The sequence below is a fragment of the Oncorhynchus tshawytscha genome, linkage group LG13, assembly GCF_018296145.1.
Source record: "Oncorhynchus tshawytscha isolate Ot180627B linkage group LG13, Otsh_v2.0, whole genome shotgun sequence".
Taxonomy (NCBI): domain Eukaryota; kingdom Metazoa; phylum Chordata; class Actinopteri; order Salmoniformes; family Salmonidae; genus Oncorhynchus; species Oncorhynchus tshawytscha.
The window spans coordinates 26805175-26822375 of record NC_056441.1 but is presented as its reverse complement, the minus strand read 5'-3'; the positions used below and the strand labels follow the sequence as shown (position 1 = coordinate 26822375).

Sequence of the window (17201 nt, the reverse complement as noted above, 5' to 3'; positions counted from 1 at the left end):
GCAGGTAACCATGATTGACAGAGGAAGAACAATGATTCCAAGCACCATCCTCCTTTTGAAGCTTCCAGTCTGTTATTCGAACTCAATCAGCATGACAGAGTGATATCCAGCCTGGTCCTCGTCAACACTCACACCTGTGTTAACGAGAGAATCACTGACACGGTGTCAGCTGGTCCTTTTATGGCAGGGCTGAAATGCAGTGAAAATGTTTTTTTGGGGGGATTCAGTTCATTTGCATGGCAAAGAGGGACTTTGCAATTAATTGCAATTCATCCGATCACTCTTCATAACCTTCTGGAGTATATGCAAATTGCCATCATACAAACTGAGGCAGAATACTTTGTGAAAATTAATATTTGTGTCATTCTCAAAACTTTTGGCCACGACTGTATATATATATTTATATATATATACATATATAAATAACAGAGAGAGAGAATATGAGCTCACCCATTTTCTACATGTTTTTTTTAAATTAATAGATTAAGAGTTAGACAAACTTGGATTTTTTGGTAGGGACATATACAAAATGCTACCCTAAACAACATAACCTTCACTCCAAATCAAAACTCCAAACCTACAACCTGATTTTGGACGGAATTACCTGGAATTCCCTGGAATGCTTCCTACACCGAAGGAGTATTATTCCCAAGCTATACAGCAAATGCTCTGTCAAACAAATAGAAACCTGAAAACACCATCAAACCTGGAACTGAGTGAGTAATGCTTTGTCTGAAGCAGTGTTTGACTTTCAAACGCCAAGAAGAAAACACATTACAATGAAATATTTTACTTAATAAGGACTGAATGGTAAGGTTACCAACCTTGCCAGGACAAAGAGATACAACTTCAATCAGCACTAACGTGTGAAGCGAAAGGTGTCAAAGCCCTTGAGCCCAGCAATGGCAGGAGAGCACCAACCAAATGGAGAGGCCTTAGAAGCACCCACCTGCTGTTCAGAGGTAATACAAATACAGTACCCCGTGTATGTAAAGAAAAATAAGACACGAAAAGAGTACAAAATGAAGCTCCTTATGGAAAATCAAGAGACACTTCTTGCTGACTATTATAAAAATGGGAACAAAAGCAACCTTATCTTCAACACAGACCATCCCCTGGCATGGTACAGTGCTATATTAACACACTACCCCTCAGGATACTAGACAACGAGGACTCTGAGTCATCTAATATAAATCTTTGTAAGTCTGGAACAGTATTGGTACAGGACAACCGCAAACAGTTTCAGCTGGACTTTCACATAATCAAAGAAATAGCTCAGCGGGAGAAGCGATCCCATGAGAAAGATACCCCTACCAAGAGCGGATCAGACCGGATCTCTTCATTATATAACCTCACAGATGAGCAACCCCAAGTGGAAAGTCAGCCTCCCAGCACAGAATACCACTCCCTCATTGAAATGAAGGATACATTTACCGAGCTGGAGGTAAGGCAGGTGGATCTGGAACAGCAGGTGATTACATTCCAGTCAGCACAGACCCAGACAACAGTCCAGCACAACAACACCCCCTTAACTAGACCTGGAGAGCTGGAGGGGGAGAAAGTCAGAAGTTTACATACAGTTTAGCCAAATACATTTAATCTCAGTTTTCATCATTCCTGACATTTAATCCTAGTAAAAACTCATTGTTTTAGGTCAGTTAGGTTCACCACTTTATTTTAAGAATGTGAAATGTCAGAATAATAGTAGAGAGAATGATTTATTTCAGCTTTTATTTCTTTCATCACATTCCCATTGGGGTAGAAGTTTACATACACTCAATTAGTATTTGGTAGCATTGCCTTTAAATTGTTTAACTTGGGTCAAACATTTCAGGTAGCCTTCCACAAGCTTCCCACAATAAGTTTGGGGAATTTTGGCCCATTCCTCCTGACAGAGCTGGTGTAACTGAGTCAGATGGGTAGGCCTCCTTGCTCGCACACGCTTTTTCAGTTCAGCCCACAAATCCCTTATAGGATTGAGGTCAGGGCTTTGTGATGGCCACTCCAATACCTTGACTTTGTTGTCTTTAAGCCATTTTGCCACAACTTTGGAAGTATACTTGGGGTCATTGTCCATTTGGAAGACCCATTTGCGGCCAAGCTTTAACTTCCTGACTGATAACTTGAGATGTTGCTTCAATATATCCACATAATTTTCCTGCCTCATGATGCCATCTATTTTGTGAAGTGCACCAGTCCCTCCTGACGCAAAGCACCCACACAACACGATGCTGCCACCCCAATTCTTCACGGTTGGGATGGTGTTCTTCGGCTTGCAAGCGCCCCCTTTTTCCTCCAAACGATGGTCATTATGGCCAAACAGTTCTATTTTTGTTTCATCAGACCAGAGGACACTTCTCCAAAAAGTATGATCTTTGTCCCCATGTGCAGTTGCAAACATTAGTCTGGATTTTTTATGGCGGTTTTGGAGCAGTGACTTCTTCCTTGCTGATGGGCCTTTCAGGTTATGTTGATATAGGACTCCTTTTACTGTGGATATAGATACTTTTGTACCTGTTTCCTCCAGCATATTCACAATGTCATTAGTTGTTGTTCTGGGATTGATTTGCACTTTTCGCACCAAAGTACGTTCATCTCTAGGAGACAGAACGTGTCTCCTTCCTGAGCTGTATGACGGTAGCATGGTCCCATGGTGTTTATATTTGCGTACTATTCTTCGTAGGGATGAACGTGGTACCTTCAGATGTTTGAAAAATGCTCCCAATGATGAACCAGACTTGTGGAGGTCTACAAAACAAATTCTGGGGTCTTGGATGATTTCTTTAGATTTTCCCATGATGTCAAGCAAAGAGTCACTGAGTTTTAAGGTAGGCCTTGAAATACATCCACAGGTACACCTTCAATTGACTCAAATGATGTCAAATAGCCTATCAGAAGCTTCTAAAGCCATGACTGGAATGTTCCAAGCTGTTTAAAGGCACAGTCAACTTGGTGTATGTAAACTTCTGACCCACTGGAATTGTGATACAGTGAATAATTAGTGAAATAATCTGTCTGTAAACAATTGATGGAAAAATTACTTGTGTCATGCACAAAGTAGATGTCCTTAACAGACTTGCCAAAACTATGGTTTGTTAACAAGACATTTGTGGAGTGTTTGAAAAATGAGATTTAATGACTCCAACCTAAGTGTATGTAAATTTCGGACTTCAACTGTATCTGCACTCTGGATTGTAGTGAGACAACATCTACAGTAGAAAGAGGTGAAGCAGGAGAAGAACAGAGCACTAGAAGAGAGGATCAGACTGCTGGAGGAGAGGGTGAGGGGGATGGTGTATGACAGAGAACAAGCCATTAGAGAGGTGGCCACCCCCGCAGAGAAACCAGCAGAACAGCCCACCTCAGCTCCCAAAAAAAGTCTTGACACCAGTCTGCCCCAGACCCTGACCACTTCGACATCACAGCGGGACAGAAAAATGAATGTCCAATTGGCTTTCTACCAAATTATTGTACGACAGACCACATATTCACTCTGCACACCCTAATTGACAAACAAACAAACCAAAGCAAAGGCAAAGTCTTTTCATGCTTTGTTGATTTCAAAAAAGCCTTTTACTCAATTTGGCATGAGGGTTTCAAATCAAATCAAAGTTTATTTGTCATGTGCGCCGAATTCAACAGGTGTAGACCTTACAGTGAAATGCTTACTTACAGGCTCTAACCAATAGTGCAAAAAGGTGTGTTGGGTCATTGTCCTGTTGAAAAACAAATGCTAGTCCCACTAAGCCCAAACCAGGTGGGATGGCGTATCGCTGCAGCCATGCTGGTTAAGTGTGCCTTGAATTCTAAATAAATCAGTGTCACCAGCAAAGCACCCCCACACCATAACACCTCCTCCTCCATGCTTTATGGTTGGAAATACACCTGCGGAGATCCTTCGTTCACCCACACCATTACACCTCCTCCTCCTTGCTTTATGGTGGGAAATACACCTGCGGAGATCCTTCATTCACCCACACCGCGTCTCACAATGACACAGCGGTTGGAACCAAAAATCTCAAATTTGAACTCCAGACCAAAGGACATATTCCACCGGTCTAATGTCCATTGCTCGTGTTTCTTGGCCCAAGCAAGTCTCTTTTTCATATTGGTGTCCTTTAGTAGTGGTTTCTTTGACGCAATTCGACCATGAAGACCTGATTCACACAGCTCCTCTGAAGAGTTGATGTTGAGATGTGTCTGTAACTTGAACTAGGTGAAGCATTTATTTGGGCTGCAATTTCAGAGGCTGGTAACACTAATAAACTTATCCTCAGCAGCAGAGGTAACTCTGGGTCTTCCAATCCTGTGGCGGTCCTCGTGAGAGTCAGTTTCATCATAGCACTTGATGGTTTTTGCGACTGCACTTGAAGAAACATTCAAAGTTTTTGAAATGTTCCGTATTGACTGACCTTCATGTCATAAAGTAATGGTGGACTGTCATTTCTCTTTTCTTATTTGAGCTGTTCTTGCCATAATATGGACTTGGTCTTTTACCAAAAATAGGTATATCTTCTGTATACCACCCCTACCTTGTCACAACATAACTGATTGGCTCACCGCATTAAGAAGGAAAGAAATTCCACAAACTAACTTAACAAGGCACACCTGTTAATTGAAATTCCTTCCAGGTGACTACCTCATGAAGCTGGTTGAGAGAATGCCAATAGTGTGCAAAGCTGTCATCAAGTCAAAGGGGGAGTATTTGAAAAATCTCAAATATAAAATATAATTTGATTTGTTTTTTAGTTACTACATAATTCCATATGTGTAATTTCATAGTTTTGATGTCTTCACTATATTCCACAATGTAGAAAATAGTACAAATCTAGAAAACCCTTGAATGAGTAGGTGTTCTAAAACTTTTAACCGGTAGTGTATATCAATGAATTGGCGAGGGCACTAGAACAGTCTGCAGCACCTGGGCTCACTTTACTAGAATCTGAAGTCAAATGTCGACTGTTTGCTGATTATCTGGTGCTTCTGTCGCCAGCCAAGGTGGGCTTACAGCAGCACCTAGATCTTCTACACAGCTTCAGCCAGACCTGTGCACTGACAGTAGATCTCAGTAAGACCAAAATAATGGTGTTCCAAAAAAGGTCCAGTTGCCACGACCACAAATACAAATTCCCTTTAGACATCGTTGCTCTAGAGCACAAAAAAAACTATTCATACCTTGACCTAAACATCATCACCACAGGTAACTTCCACAAAGCTGTGAACAATCTGAGAGACAAGGCAAGAAGGGCCTTCGATGCCATCAAAAGGAACATAAAATTCAACATACCAATTAGGATCTGTCTAAAAAATACCTGAATCAGTTACAGAACCCATTGCTCTTTATGGTTGTGAGGTCTGGGGTCCGCTCACCAACCAAGGATTCACAAAATGGCACAGACACCAAATTGAGACTCTGCATGAAGAATTCTGCAAAAATATCGTCAGTGTACAATGTAAAACACCAAATAATGCAGAGCAGAATTAGGCTGTTACCCGCTAATGATAAATATCCAGAAAAGAGCCGTTACATTCTACAACCACATGAAAGGAAGCTGAAGAACCTAGAAAAGAATCCCCTAAACAAGCTGGTCCTGGGGCTCTGTTCACAAACACAAACAGACCCCACAGAGCCCCAGGACAGCAACACAATTAGATGCAAACATATCATGAGAAAACAAAAAGATAATTACTTGACACATTGGAAAGAATGAAAAAAAAATCAGAGCAAACTAGAATGCTATTTGGCCCTAAAACAGAGAGTACACAGCGGCAGAATACCTGACCACTGTGACTGACCCAATCTTGAGGATAGCTTTGACTATGCACAGACTAATCAATAGCTTTGCCTTGCTATAGAGAAAGGCCGCCGTCGGCAGACCTGGCTCTCAAGAGAAGACAGGCTATATGCACACTGCACACAAAATGAAGTGGAAACTGAGCTGCACTTCCTAGCCTCCTGCCCAATGTATGACCATATTAGAGACACATATTTCCCTCAGATTACACAGATCCACAAAGAATTTGAAAAGAAACCCAATTTTGATAAACTCCCATATCTACTGAGTGAAATACCACAGTGTGCCATCACAGCAGCAATATTTGTGACCTGTTCCACAAGAAAAGGGCAACCAGTGAAGAACAAACACTATTGTAAATACAACCCATAATTGTGTTTACTTATTTTTCCTTTTGTACTTTAACCATTTGCACATCGTTACAACACTGTATATATATATATTATGACATTTGAAATGTTCATTTCACTTTTTTATATTATCTACTTCACTTGCTTTGGCAATGTTAACATATGTTTCCCATGCCAATAAAGCCCCTTGAATTGAGAGAGAGAGAGAGGTTTGGGCGGTAGAGAATAGAGATACACCCAGACACACAACGTGATGGATCACCAGCCAGTGTGTTTACACATTAATAATTCAAATCATTATTTTAATAAAAACAACTGGGAGGCTTGGCAGCTCAGGTACACATATACATACAGTGCACACGCAGAATAAGGTATATTACCATTCATTGATTTCTGATAAAGTATTCCAAGGGCACTCACCTTGGGTGGCTATGAAGTGGTTTGATCGCTGGTACCCCTGTGGAAAAAAAAGAGAGAAAGGGATAGAGGTAAAAAGAAAGAGAGAGAAAGAGAGAGAGTTGAACATCAGAGTAACACAGTGTAAACACCAGTCCCTGGAGTCACTATAAAGAACCACCACCACACCTAGATATAATAACAAGTGGTTTTCATAGTATAATGTTTTCATATTGTAAAGGTTGGACTGTTGGATTACAGGGAGTTAAAGGAGATTTATCTACAGCGGCCATAACTGTCTAGAGAGAGGGACCGTCATTTTCTCATTGGGCAGCTTCCTCCTACCAATTCCTTTTTGTTTTGTTCAGGCAACCTTTTGACATGACCTGTTCAGGTATAGAGCAATAATAAAGTACACAAGGTTACTTCAAAAATGAAATTATAATGCTTTCATTTCAGGCAATTGACACTGACTGGTCTGTCATTGTCTGTTCTCCTGGGAGGTGCATTACTGTGCTATGATCCAGCCTGGACACTCAGATGGGATGGCTAGTCATGGTTTGTGTGTGTCCAGACTAACTCATCACTTTGAGCAAGACAAATTAACCAGCTCTGATCATGGTGTGTTTGAGAGAGAGACAAGAATGTAAAGCAAGACAAATCCTCCAGCCCTGGGCATGGTCCCCTCATCACTCTTGGCTATAAGGGAACACACACACACACAATTCCATAAGTGCCATGCCACACAGAGAGGACAGGAGATGGATGACAGTCGCCATGCTAGAGTGCAGTGACCCCATTCCCATCCTTCCCATGATCCTCTCTGCTTCACTGTGCGTGTGTGTGTGTGTGTGCTTCCTGTCTGTCTGTCACCTAGGCAACCACCACCTTCCGCCTACAGCGAGCAGACAGCATCACATCAAGCAGTGTGAAATTCAAAAATGGAGGAAAAAAAACTCTCATGCTCCCCACCACACTTAAACCATGACAAAACCAATCACATCACAGTGTCGCAACATGATGAGATGGAAAGCAAGTTGCCACAAGATGGAAAGCCAAGAAGTAAGCCAATACAAAGTTGGCAATCTCTCCCTTTACATGTTCTCTTCTTTCACAGCAAGTTGGACCCCCTTCAAACCAATCTAGTTTGATCCAGCTAGATAGCCCACTATGTGGTTGAAGATTAGCCTAAATGCTGTATGACAATCTATGTGTGAGAAACATCCAACAGAATGTGATACAGGGGCAGAAAACAGGTTGAGAACAGTCATGTTATGTTCAGGCTCTGGCAGTGCAGTGTTTCCTGTGAAGCCCTTCGCTGTGTCTCATCTGAGCTGAGCAGTGTTGTAAAGTACTTAAGAAAAAATACTTGAAAGTACTACTTAAGTCGTTTTTGGGGGGTATCTGTACTTGGCAACTTTTACTTTTACTTCACTACATTCCTAAAGAAAAATATGTACTTTTTACCCCATACATTTTCCCTGACACCCAAAAGTACTCGTTACATTTTGAATGATTAGCAGGACAGGAAAATTGTCTAATCAAGAGAACATCAATGGTCATTCCCCACTTTTACTTGAGTCATTTTCTATTAAGGCATCTTTACTTTTACTCAAGTATGACAATTGGGTACTTTTTCCACCCCTGGAGCTGAGTGTGTGTATCTGTCCCGGCTTTGGCCCTGCATGATTTATCTGCATGGGTCTCTACTGCCTTCAGGGCATATCTGAGCTTTAGCCAAAAGTAATTAACTATATAGGGAATAGACTGAGACCTTTGAGGCTCTGGCCAAAAGTAGCGCACTGTATAGGTAATAGGGGGGCATTTAGGATTCACCCTTAGACTGTGCTCCTCCCATTGGTTCCTTTGTGCGATTCCTGATGGGGGACAGGTGTAATATATAATACAAAGCTCTAACGGCTGGTTGTGTCTATTGGGACAGACTTGCCTACAGTAAGACATGCTTTGTGTCATCTCTGCTGTGATGGGGGACAGACAAACCTCATACAAATCCTTTACTCTAAGTGAGTCTAGTATGGCTGCAGATGAGAGTGAGTGTAGTGGTGTAACAGAGCAGGTTTGGCTAAATTAAACTCTGGGGAGCAGCTGGTGTCTAGGGCTGGGGGGGGGGCTCATAGACAGAGAGATTAGAAAGTGGTGGAGCAATGGAAAGGGGGAAGGAAGTAAGGTGGTACACAGCGGGCACAGGGTGAGCGGGAAGATAGATGGAAAAGAAAGAGAAGAGAAGCAGTAGTACTTACTTCCCTGTTTATCCGGATCTAAGAGGTCCCAGAGGTTACGAAAAGAAGGAAGGAGAAAGAGAGAAAGATGGAAGGAAGGAAGCAAGGAAAAATAAGCTAATTATTGAGATTAAAGAACAGGGGGATGAGAGAGAGAGAGAGAGAGAGAGAGAGATTGTTTCATCATGCCTCACACACTGTTGCCATGGCAAAGAGGTAGAAACCAACTTTTGTTTCTTGAACTTCCTGTAGTTGTTGTGGTCATGGAACACTAAGTGAACAAAACATACTATACTTTTACTACGACCCAACCCTCCTCCTCCTATCTAGTCAAACCCAAGCCCCACCATCCATGAAAACAGTTAGGTTAACACCAAATCAGAGTCAGACAATGTGCTGCTTTTCCATTGAACCTTTCTGAAGACTGTCGGAACGGCAGTGGACCCTTAATCCCACCCCTGATCTCTCCATTCACCCCTCCATTCCTCCCTTTCTCCTACTCACATGAATCATTTAGTATGGCGTCTTGGGGTGGGTTAGCCTAGCGGGAAGGCTAGTCAGGGGTCCTGCCACAACATGCAGACAGTGGTGTAGACAGCCCTAACAATGTCACAGGTTTCCTCGCAAGGCCCATATGCTAATGAAACTTTCAGGCAGAGCTAGAGGAGGGTGAACGGAGAATGGAACCAGTGTGCTCAAAAAGGGCAAGAGGGGGTGGACGGACGGGACACTCTCCATGAGCTGCAACACAAACACAGTGTCCTTCCCTTCCACCTCAACCTGCTGAGTCAGCGCTCATTTGACCTTTTATTTTCTGTAAATTTGAGCTTTTCTATTCTGTCCATTTGACTTATTCTTATATTCTCCTTTTCTTTGAGCGAAGGGAGACGAATGCAGTCGAACCCCGTACGCTCTTTCCTGCTCTCATTGGGCACTTCACTGAACGGACTGTGTTCAACAAAGATAAATAATTGCTAAAAGAGGTTTTTGTGAATGTCACATTTACGTAACCTGTACTGCGTGTGTATTAAGCAATGCCTCCACATACACACACACACACACACACACACACACACACACACACACACACACACACACACACACACACACACACACACACACACACACACACACACACACACTCACTGCTTGGCCCTAGCTCAAGCACACAAAGTGTATATCCCTCCAACACTAGCTACAGTACTAGCTGTTCAGCTTTGACACAGAGCTGGGAGAGAATGTGTCTGGGATGAGGTATGAACTGGTACTGGGCTTGGCTAAGCCTTCCTGGATGAGACTCACTGGAGCTGAACTTTTGAGATCACAAATAACTGAATGCCAGATGAACAGGATCAGGCATTTGATATCATCAGACAGACAGAGCGAGTCACCGCTCGGAGTCGACTTAGGAGAGCTTTTGGACGAGTCGTCAGCCGTCTCAGAGGACACAGAGACTCCTAGCTTATAGCATATTAAAGGATCTTATAGGATCTTAAAGGATCTGTGGTGTTGCTGAGACGATGTCTATCTCAAATCTATTCCAGTACCCCCAGGGATACAGGGACAAAGCCAGGTTGAGGGGACAATCCTCTTTAAGTGGATATCCTCACTGTCACAGTGTACTGGCCAGCCAACTGAGGCCAAGTCCAGAGAGGGTTGTTGGGACAGACTACCTGTACACACGCAGTACAGTGGGAATCTCTGACTGTCACATCCACACACACTTCGGACGGGTGTCCCTGTAGACTGGAACATTAGGCTAGACATCCTTAGACCACAGGAGGTTGGTGACACCTTAATTGAGGAGGATGGAATCATGGTAGTGACTGAAGAGGAATCAGTGGAATGGTATCAAATACATCAAACACAGGGTTTCTATGTGTTTGATACCATTCCATTTGCTCGGTTCCAGCCATTATTATGAGCCGTTTGTGGCCAGCCTACAAACTGCTGCTGGGGTAGACAACATTACCCAAGAGTCTCCTTCCTGTCTCAAGCATACATACAGCTACTGGGAGAGACTACATTACACAAGAGTCTCTCCTTCCTGTGGCCAGTCTACAGACAGCTGCTGGGAGAGATTATATTACCCACGAGTCTATCGTCCTCCAGCACTTCTCTAGCACTGGGCCAGACACACAGCTTAAAGGAACACAACAATACAAAGATAAAATTAGAATATCAGGAAGTCTTCCATGTGAGGCGAGATACTAATCTCTGCAGCAGTTGTTGTCACACAGCTATCACATTGCAATAGAGTAAAGCCAACTCCCGTGCGCATGCTCAGAAGCTGTGTGGATGCTCAGAAGTGCAGCCTCTTACATCGTAAGTCACTCTGCAATATCTTTGGTTCCCACAGCTGATCATATGGCTGAGTCTCAGTTTAAGGAGCAACTGTGGACAGAGACAGTAAAGAGTGAGGAGGAGGAGCGGGGTGAGCGAGAGAGAGCGAGAGAGCGAGAGTGAGAGAGAGAGAGAGAGCATGTAACTTACGTCTATGTAGTTGGCATTGCCATAGTCAGAGTTGGGGTCTGCTAGGAGAGAGTGTAGCTTGACTCGATGACGATCATCTACAGGGGAGGTAGATCATCAACAAGACAGATCATCAACAAGAGAGATCATCAACAAGAGAGATCATCAACAGGGGAGAGATCATCAACAAGAGAGATCATCAACAAGACAGATCATCAACAAGAGAGATCATCTACAGGGGAGAGATTATCAACAAGAGAAATCATCTACAGGGGAGATATCATCAACAAGAGAGATTATCAACAGGGGAGAGATCATCAACAAGAGAGATCATCAACAGGGGAGAGATCATCAACAAGAGAGATCATCAACAGGGGAGAGATCATCAACAAGAGAGATCATCAACAGGGGAGAGATCATCAACAAGAGAGATCAACAAGAGAGATCATCTACAGGGGAAAGATCATCAACAGGGGAGAGATCATCAACAACAGAGATCATCTACAGGGGAGAAATCATCAACAGGGGAGAGATCATCAACAAGAGAGATCATCTACAAGGGGAGAGATCATCAACAGGGAGAGATCATCTACAGGGAGAGATCATCTACAGGGGAGAGATCATCTACAGGGGAGAGATCATCTACAGGGAGTGATCATCTACAGGGAAGAGATCATCAACAGGGGAGAGATCATCAACAGGAGAGCTCATCAACAGGGGAGAGCTCATCAACAGGGGAGAGATCATCTACAGGGGAGTGATCATCAACAGGGGAGTGATCATCAACAGGGGAGAGATCATCAACAGGGGAGAGATCATCTACAGGGGAGAGATCATCAACAGGGGAGAGATCATCAACAGGGGAGAGATCATCAACAGTGGAGGGATCATCAACAAGAGAGAGGGACTTTTATGTCAGCTTTATTTAACCAGGAGGTCTTTTCAGATGTATATTCTCTTTTAAAGGGACACTAACGACGATGTTAAACAAAACAAAGATTTTTAAATAATGGTTGTCGATAGCAATTGACTTGAGGACATGTTATAATTGGTACACTAATTTGAAACAAAGTTAAGTTACAGTAGCTTTCCTGCAAATGTTCTTCCATATATGGCATACTACTCCATTCCAGAGCGAGGGTCTGAACAGAACTTACGCCCCAGCAAACTGTCATGTCTCCCTTTAGTCTTGTCCTTCTTCTTGGTGACATCCCATCCATCAAAGAAGCTCTGAGAAGAGAAGGAACAAGTGATCACAAAGACAGTGAGATATGGTTAGCATACAGGCGAAATTCTGTCATCGGCAGATTTAAACAGCACACTGAAATACTTAGCTTGGTTACCGGAGTGTCAGATATCACTAGGACACAAGGAATATACTGTAGGTGTCATCAGATTCAAATATCCTTTCAGTTTTATTACCAAATCCCCACTTAGTTTTACCACTCAGCTTAGTTTTACCACCCAACTTAGACTGGTATCCTGAGGTTCCCTGAGTAACTTGTCCATCATATTCACTGCCTGTATTTCTGTCATGACGCAATTATGAGAGAATGGTGAGGAGAAGAAGAGGCTAAGAGAGATGGATCTGGCCTTGAGGGGGAGAGGAGAGGAGGTAGAGGGGAGAGGACATGAGGAGGGAGAGGGGAGAGGACATGAGGAGAGGAGGGAGAGGAAAGGAGAGCGGAGACGAGGAAGAGGAGAGGAGGAGAGGAGGTAGAGGGGAGAGTACATGAGGAGAGGAGGGAGAGGAAAGGAGAGTGGAGGCGAGGAAGAGGAGAGGAGGAGAAGGAGAGGAGGCCGGGAAGAAAGAGGAGGGCATTCAAGAGTTAAGAGGAGGAAAGGAGGAGAGGATGAGGAGAGGAAGAGGAGGTAGATAGGCGAGCTTGAGTCTCTCTCATTACCTATGCGTAGAGAGTGGTTCTGCCTAAAATCTAAGTGCTTTATATTATCTTGGTGTTAAAGTGCTACCTTTGTGACAGATGTTTTTGGCACCCTTTTCACAATCTGGCTGCACAGCGCGACAGGAGCTATTGAATCTAAATCAATGTTATGAGAAAGAGAGAGAGAGAGTAGAGAAAGAAAGAATGACTGAGTGAGTGTGACAGATGTGTTTGCGAAGAAACACAGTGGCGCTGGCGGCGGTAGCGTCCAAGTCACATCACGTTCATGGCGTAAGTCAAACTTATATCCTGGCTGCTTTGCCGGGCACATCCAGGCGCTCCAACCCCAGCTTACTAAATCCCTCATCAGCGCCGGCCCAATCCCAGCATGGGATCAGCGTGGGGCGGCCCGTCCACCTACAGCCCAGGGACAGTGGCAGCATGCTGATCAGAGGATTACACCTGCGCCTCACTCCTACACAGGTAATACTATACCTAATCCTGCTTAGAGAAGACATGATACCTCCCTCTCTCCTTCTCGCTCTCCTTCTCCCACCAACACACTTTAGAGCAGAGCCTGACTGACACTGAACCAATCCATAGACAGACTTTCTTTAACATGCCACTATCATGCATTAGGGTCTCAGCTGTTGATCGTCAGAATGGAATTCTCTTTTTTTCTAGCAATGTTCTTTATCTCCCCTGAAGCCACGCATGACTCCAACACCATCATTAAGCTGGCTGACAACATGACGGAGGTAGGTCTGATCACCCGTGACGATGAGACAGCCTACAGGGAGGACAGTGACGGGACAACGACCTGTCCTTCATCAGTAAGACCAAGGAGCTGATCGTGGACTACAGCAAATGGGGTGGCGAGCACGCCCCCATCCACGTTGACAGGACTGCAGTGGAGCGGGTCGTTCATCAGGGTCCAAATCACTATGGACTTAACATTTTCAACACAGCGCGACAGTGCCTCTTCCACCTGAGGAGGTTGAAAAGGTTTGGCATGGGCACTCAAATCCTCAAAAAGTTGTACAGATGAACCATTGAGAGCAACTTGACTGGCTGCATCACTGCTTGGTATGGCAACAGCACCGCCCTGGATCGCATGGTGCTACAGAGGGTGGTGCGGACAGCCCAGTAGATCACTGGGGCCGAGCTCCCTGTCATACAGGACTGTTATATCAGGAGGTGTGGAAAGAAGGCCAGGAGAATCGTTAAAGACTCCAGCCACCCAAGCCATAGACTCTCTGCTTCCGCATGGCAGCGGTACCAGTGCATCAAGTCTGACACCAAAACGGTGTCCTGAAAAGTTTCCATCCCCAAGCCAACTTTTTGCACTGCCTCTATGCACACTCACACACACTGACACTCCAACACACACATAACATGCACACACATTTATATGGACCCTACACACACGCACACACACATACAATCTTCTTTCATGATGCTGCTACTCCGTTTATCATAAATCCTCATACCTAGTCACCTTACCCCAATACATATATACCTATATCGATCCAGTATCCTTGCACATTGTAGATATGCTATTGGATATGCTATTAGCTTCTTACTTTCTATTGTTATTATTTCTATTCCTTGTGTGTTTTTGTTCTACCTTATATTTAATAGTACTACACTGATATTGATTGCTGCACTGTTGGGTTTAGAGCTCTGGTTTGTAATGACATCCTTTCAACCAGTTTTGCCTGCTGGGTTGAAGCCCTGAAGACAGTCAAGAGGATTGGATCTAACCTGACAGTCTAACCAGTTGGTTGTAATCTGGTTATGGCTATCTGACATCAGCCTCGTTCTATCTGAGACAGTCCAGAAATCCTGTAGCGCCGGTCCAGAAACCCTGTAGTGCCATTTAAAAACTCCCACAGTCCTTTGCAGCATGCATGATCAATGGCCGCCTCGGCAGCCCAGTGGGAAATAAGGGTTATGAAGTCCTACAGCCAGTATCACACTGATACACACATCACACGCACGTGTGTGCACACACACAAATACACACACACACACCCCAGTCGCACACTGATCTCTCCTTCATCTCCTTTATTTCTCCAGGCGACAGACTAGGGAGCGATGGAAGGAGCGAGACAGAGGAGCAGAAAAGCGATGGAGGAGTGAAAAAGCGACCAGTGTATTGATTTTAGGAGGGGGAATTTGTTGGGCCCTTGGGGGTGGGATTAATGAATCGAAAAGCGCATCTGGAATCCTGGAGGTTTGGATTCGGGTACAAATACAAGCTAAATGCTACTGGGCGAATAGAGGGACTTTGTAGTAAATCACAAATAGAATGAAAAAAAGTTACTTGAAAGCCATTGAATTAATATACTCTTGGTAGAAACAGAAAAAGATCTGAAAGAGAGATGAGCAGAATAAAATAGCTTTACATTGAGAGATGGTATCAAACAGCTACTGGAGGTTTACATTGACTGTTACTTATTCAAATAAGCTTCCAGCAGCAGCCTACTGAACACATAAGCCATTGGACTCAGAGATGAGAAACTGTATTAAAATGCCTTCTGCCTCCAAAATTGCATCATTAAATCCCAAAGGATCTCTCTCACTCACTCACTCACTCACTCACTCACTCACTCACTCACTCACTCACTCACTCACTCACTCACTCACTCACTCACTCACTCACTCACTCACTCACCTCATACTCCTGTTTGAAGCCGTATCCCTCCCCAGTCTTCATCTGGTTGATGTGTTGGAGGAGGTCTGCCACCCTGACCGCGGGGTGAAGTTGACCCGTGTGGTACGGAGAGCTCTTCCTACGACAGTGGCGTCGAGGGGAACCACCCAACAGGCTGCTGGACTCGTTCACTGAACTCCTCTGTTCGTCTAGAGGAGACATACACATGCATGAGCATGGCACGCAAGCACATACACACGCACAAAGATGGATACACAACCACAGACACAAAGATGGACACAAACATACACGTTAACCATTACACAACATTACATATGTTATATAAGTTACTGGCTACATGTTATTTCATTAAAGCGCATGGCTCAGTGAGGGTCTGAAGGTCAACCTCCACCTGCTCAACACAACATCCACTCAACTGACGGATCAAGGAAAAGCCGGTATCACAATGAAGACATATTCTATGCACATGTTGTTGGGCACGGTGGAATATTTTTATTGAAAGAGGTCGTTTGAGAAGAGAGAAGCATACATGAAAGCACCAGCAGTTCTGAATGACTGCGTGATAACTCTCTCGGTAGCCGTTGTGAGCAAGACTTTTAAACAGATCAACATTCACAAAGCCGCGGGGCCAGATGGATTACCAGGACGTGTATTCAAAGCATGCGTGGACCAACTGGCATGTGTCTTCACTGACATTATTAACCTCTCTCTGACCGAGTCCGTAATGCCTACATGTTTCAAGAAGACCACCATAGTCCTTGTGCCCAAGGAAGCAAAGATAACTTGCCTAACTGATTACCGCCCCAACAGATCCACAGATGACGCAATCGCACTCCACACTGCCCTTTCCCAACTGGACAAAAGGAATACCTGTGTGAGAATGCTGTTCATTGACTACAGCTCAGCGTTCAACAACATAGTGCCCACGCAGCTCATCGCTAAGCTAAGAACCCTGGGACTAAACACCTCCCTCTGCAACTGGATCCTGGACTTCCTGACGGGCCACCCCCAGGTGGTAAGGGTAAGCAACAACACGTCTGCCACACTGATACTCAACACTGGGGCCCCTCAGGGGTGTGTACTTAGTCCCATCCTGTACTCTCTGTTCACCCACGACTGCGTGGCCAAACACGACTCCAACACCATCATTAAGTTTTCTGATGACACAACAGTGGTAAGCCTGATCACCGACAACGATGAGACAGCCTATAGGGAGGAGGTCAGTGAATTGGCAGTGTAGTGCCAGGACAACAACCTCTCCCTCAATGTGAGCAAGACAAAGGAGCCGATCGTGGACTACAGGAAAAGGCGGGCCAAACAGGCCCCCATTAACATTGACGGGGCTGTAGTGGAGCATGTTGAGACTTTCAAGTTCCTTGGTGTCCACA

At 44.3% G+C, this 17201-nt stretch overlaps 1 protein-coding gene across 9 annotated transcripts in view; it reads right to left on the bottom strand.

Moving 5' to 3' along the window:
* The window catches only part of LOC112265846 (receptor-type tyrosine-protein phosphatase U-like), a 275257-nt gene that overhangs the window by 19224 nt on the left and 238832 nt on the right, over positions 1-17201 (bottom strand). For 4 of the 9 annotated variants that reach the window (XM_042295481.1, XM_042295482.1, XM_042295483.1 and 1 more), the window contains 6 exons: positions 15814-16001; positions 12411-12483; positions 11275-11351; positions 11104-11175; positions 8803-8820; positions 6566-6602 (listed from right to left, as the gene is read on the bottom strand). In XM_042295481.1, coding sequence (XP_042151415.1) covers positions 6566-6602; positions 8803-8820; positions 11104-11175; positions 11275-11351; positions 12411-12483; positions 15814-16001 — 465 coding nt within the window. The remainder of the gene's footprint in view (positions 1-6565; positions 6603-8802; positions 8821-11103; positions 11176-11274; positions 11352-12410; positions 12484-15813; positions 16002-17201) is intronic. The other 5 variants (XM_042295486.1, XM_042295487.1, XM_042295488.1 and 2 more) reach the window with 2 other exon arrangements.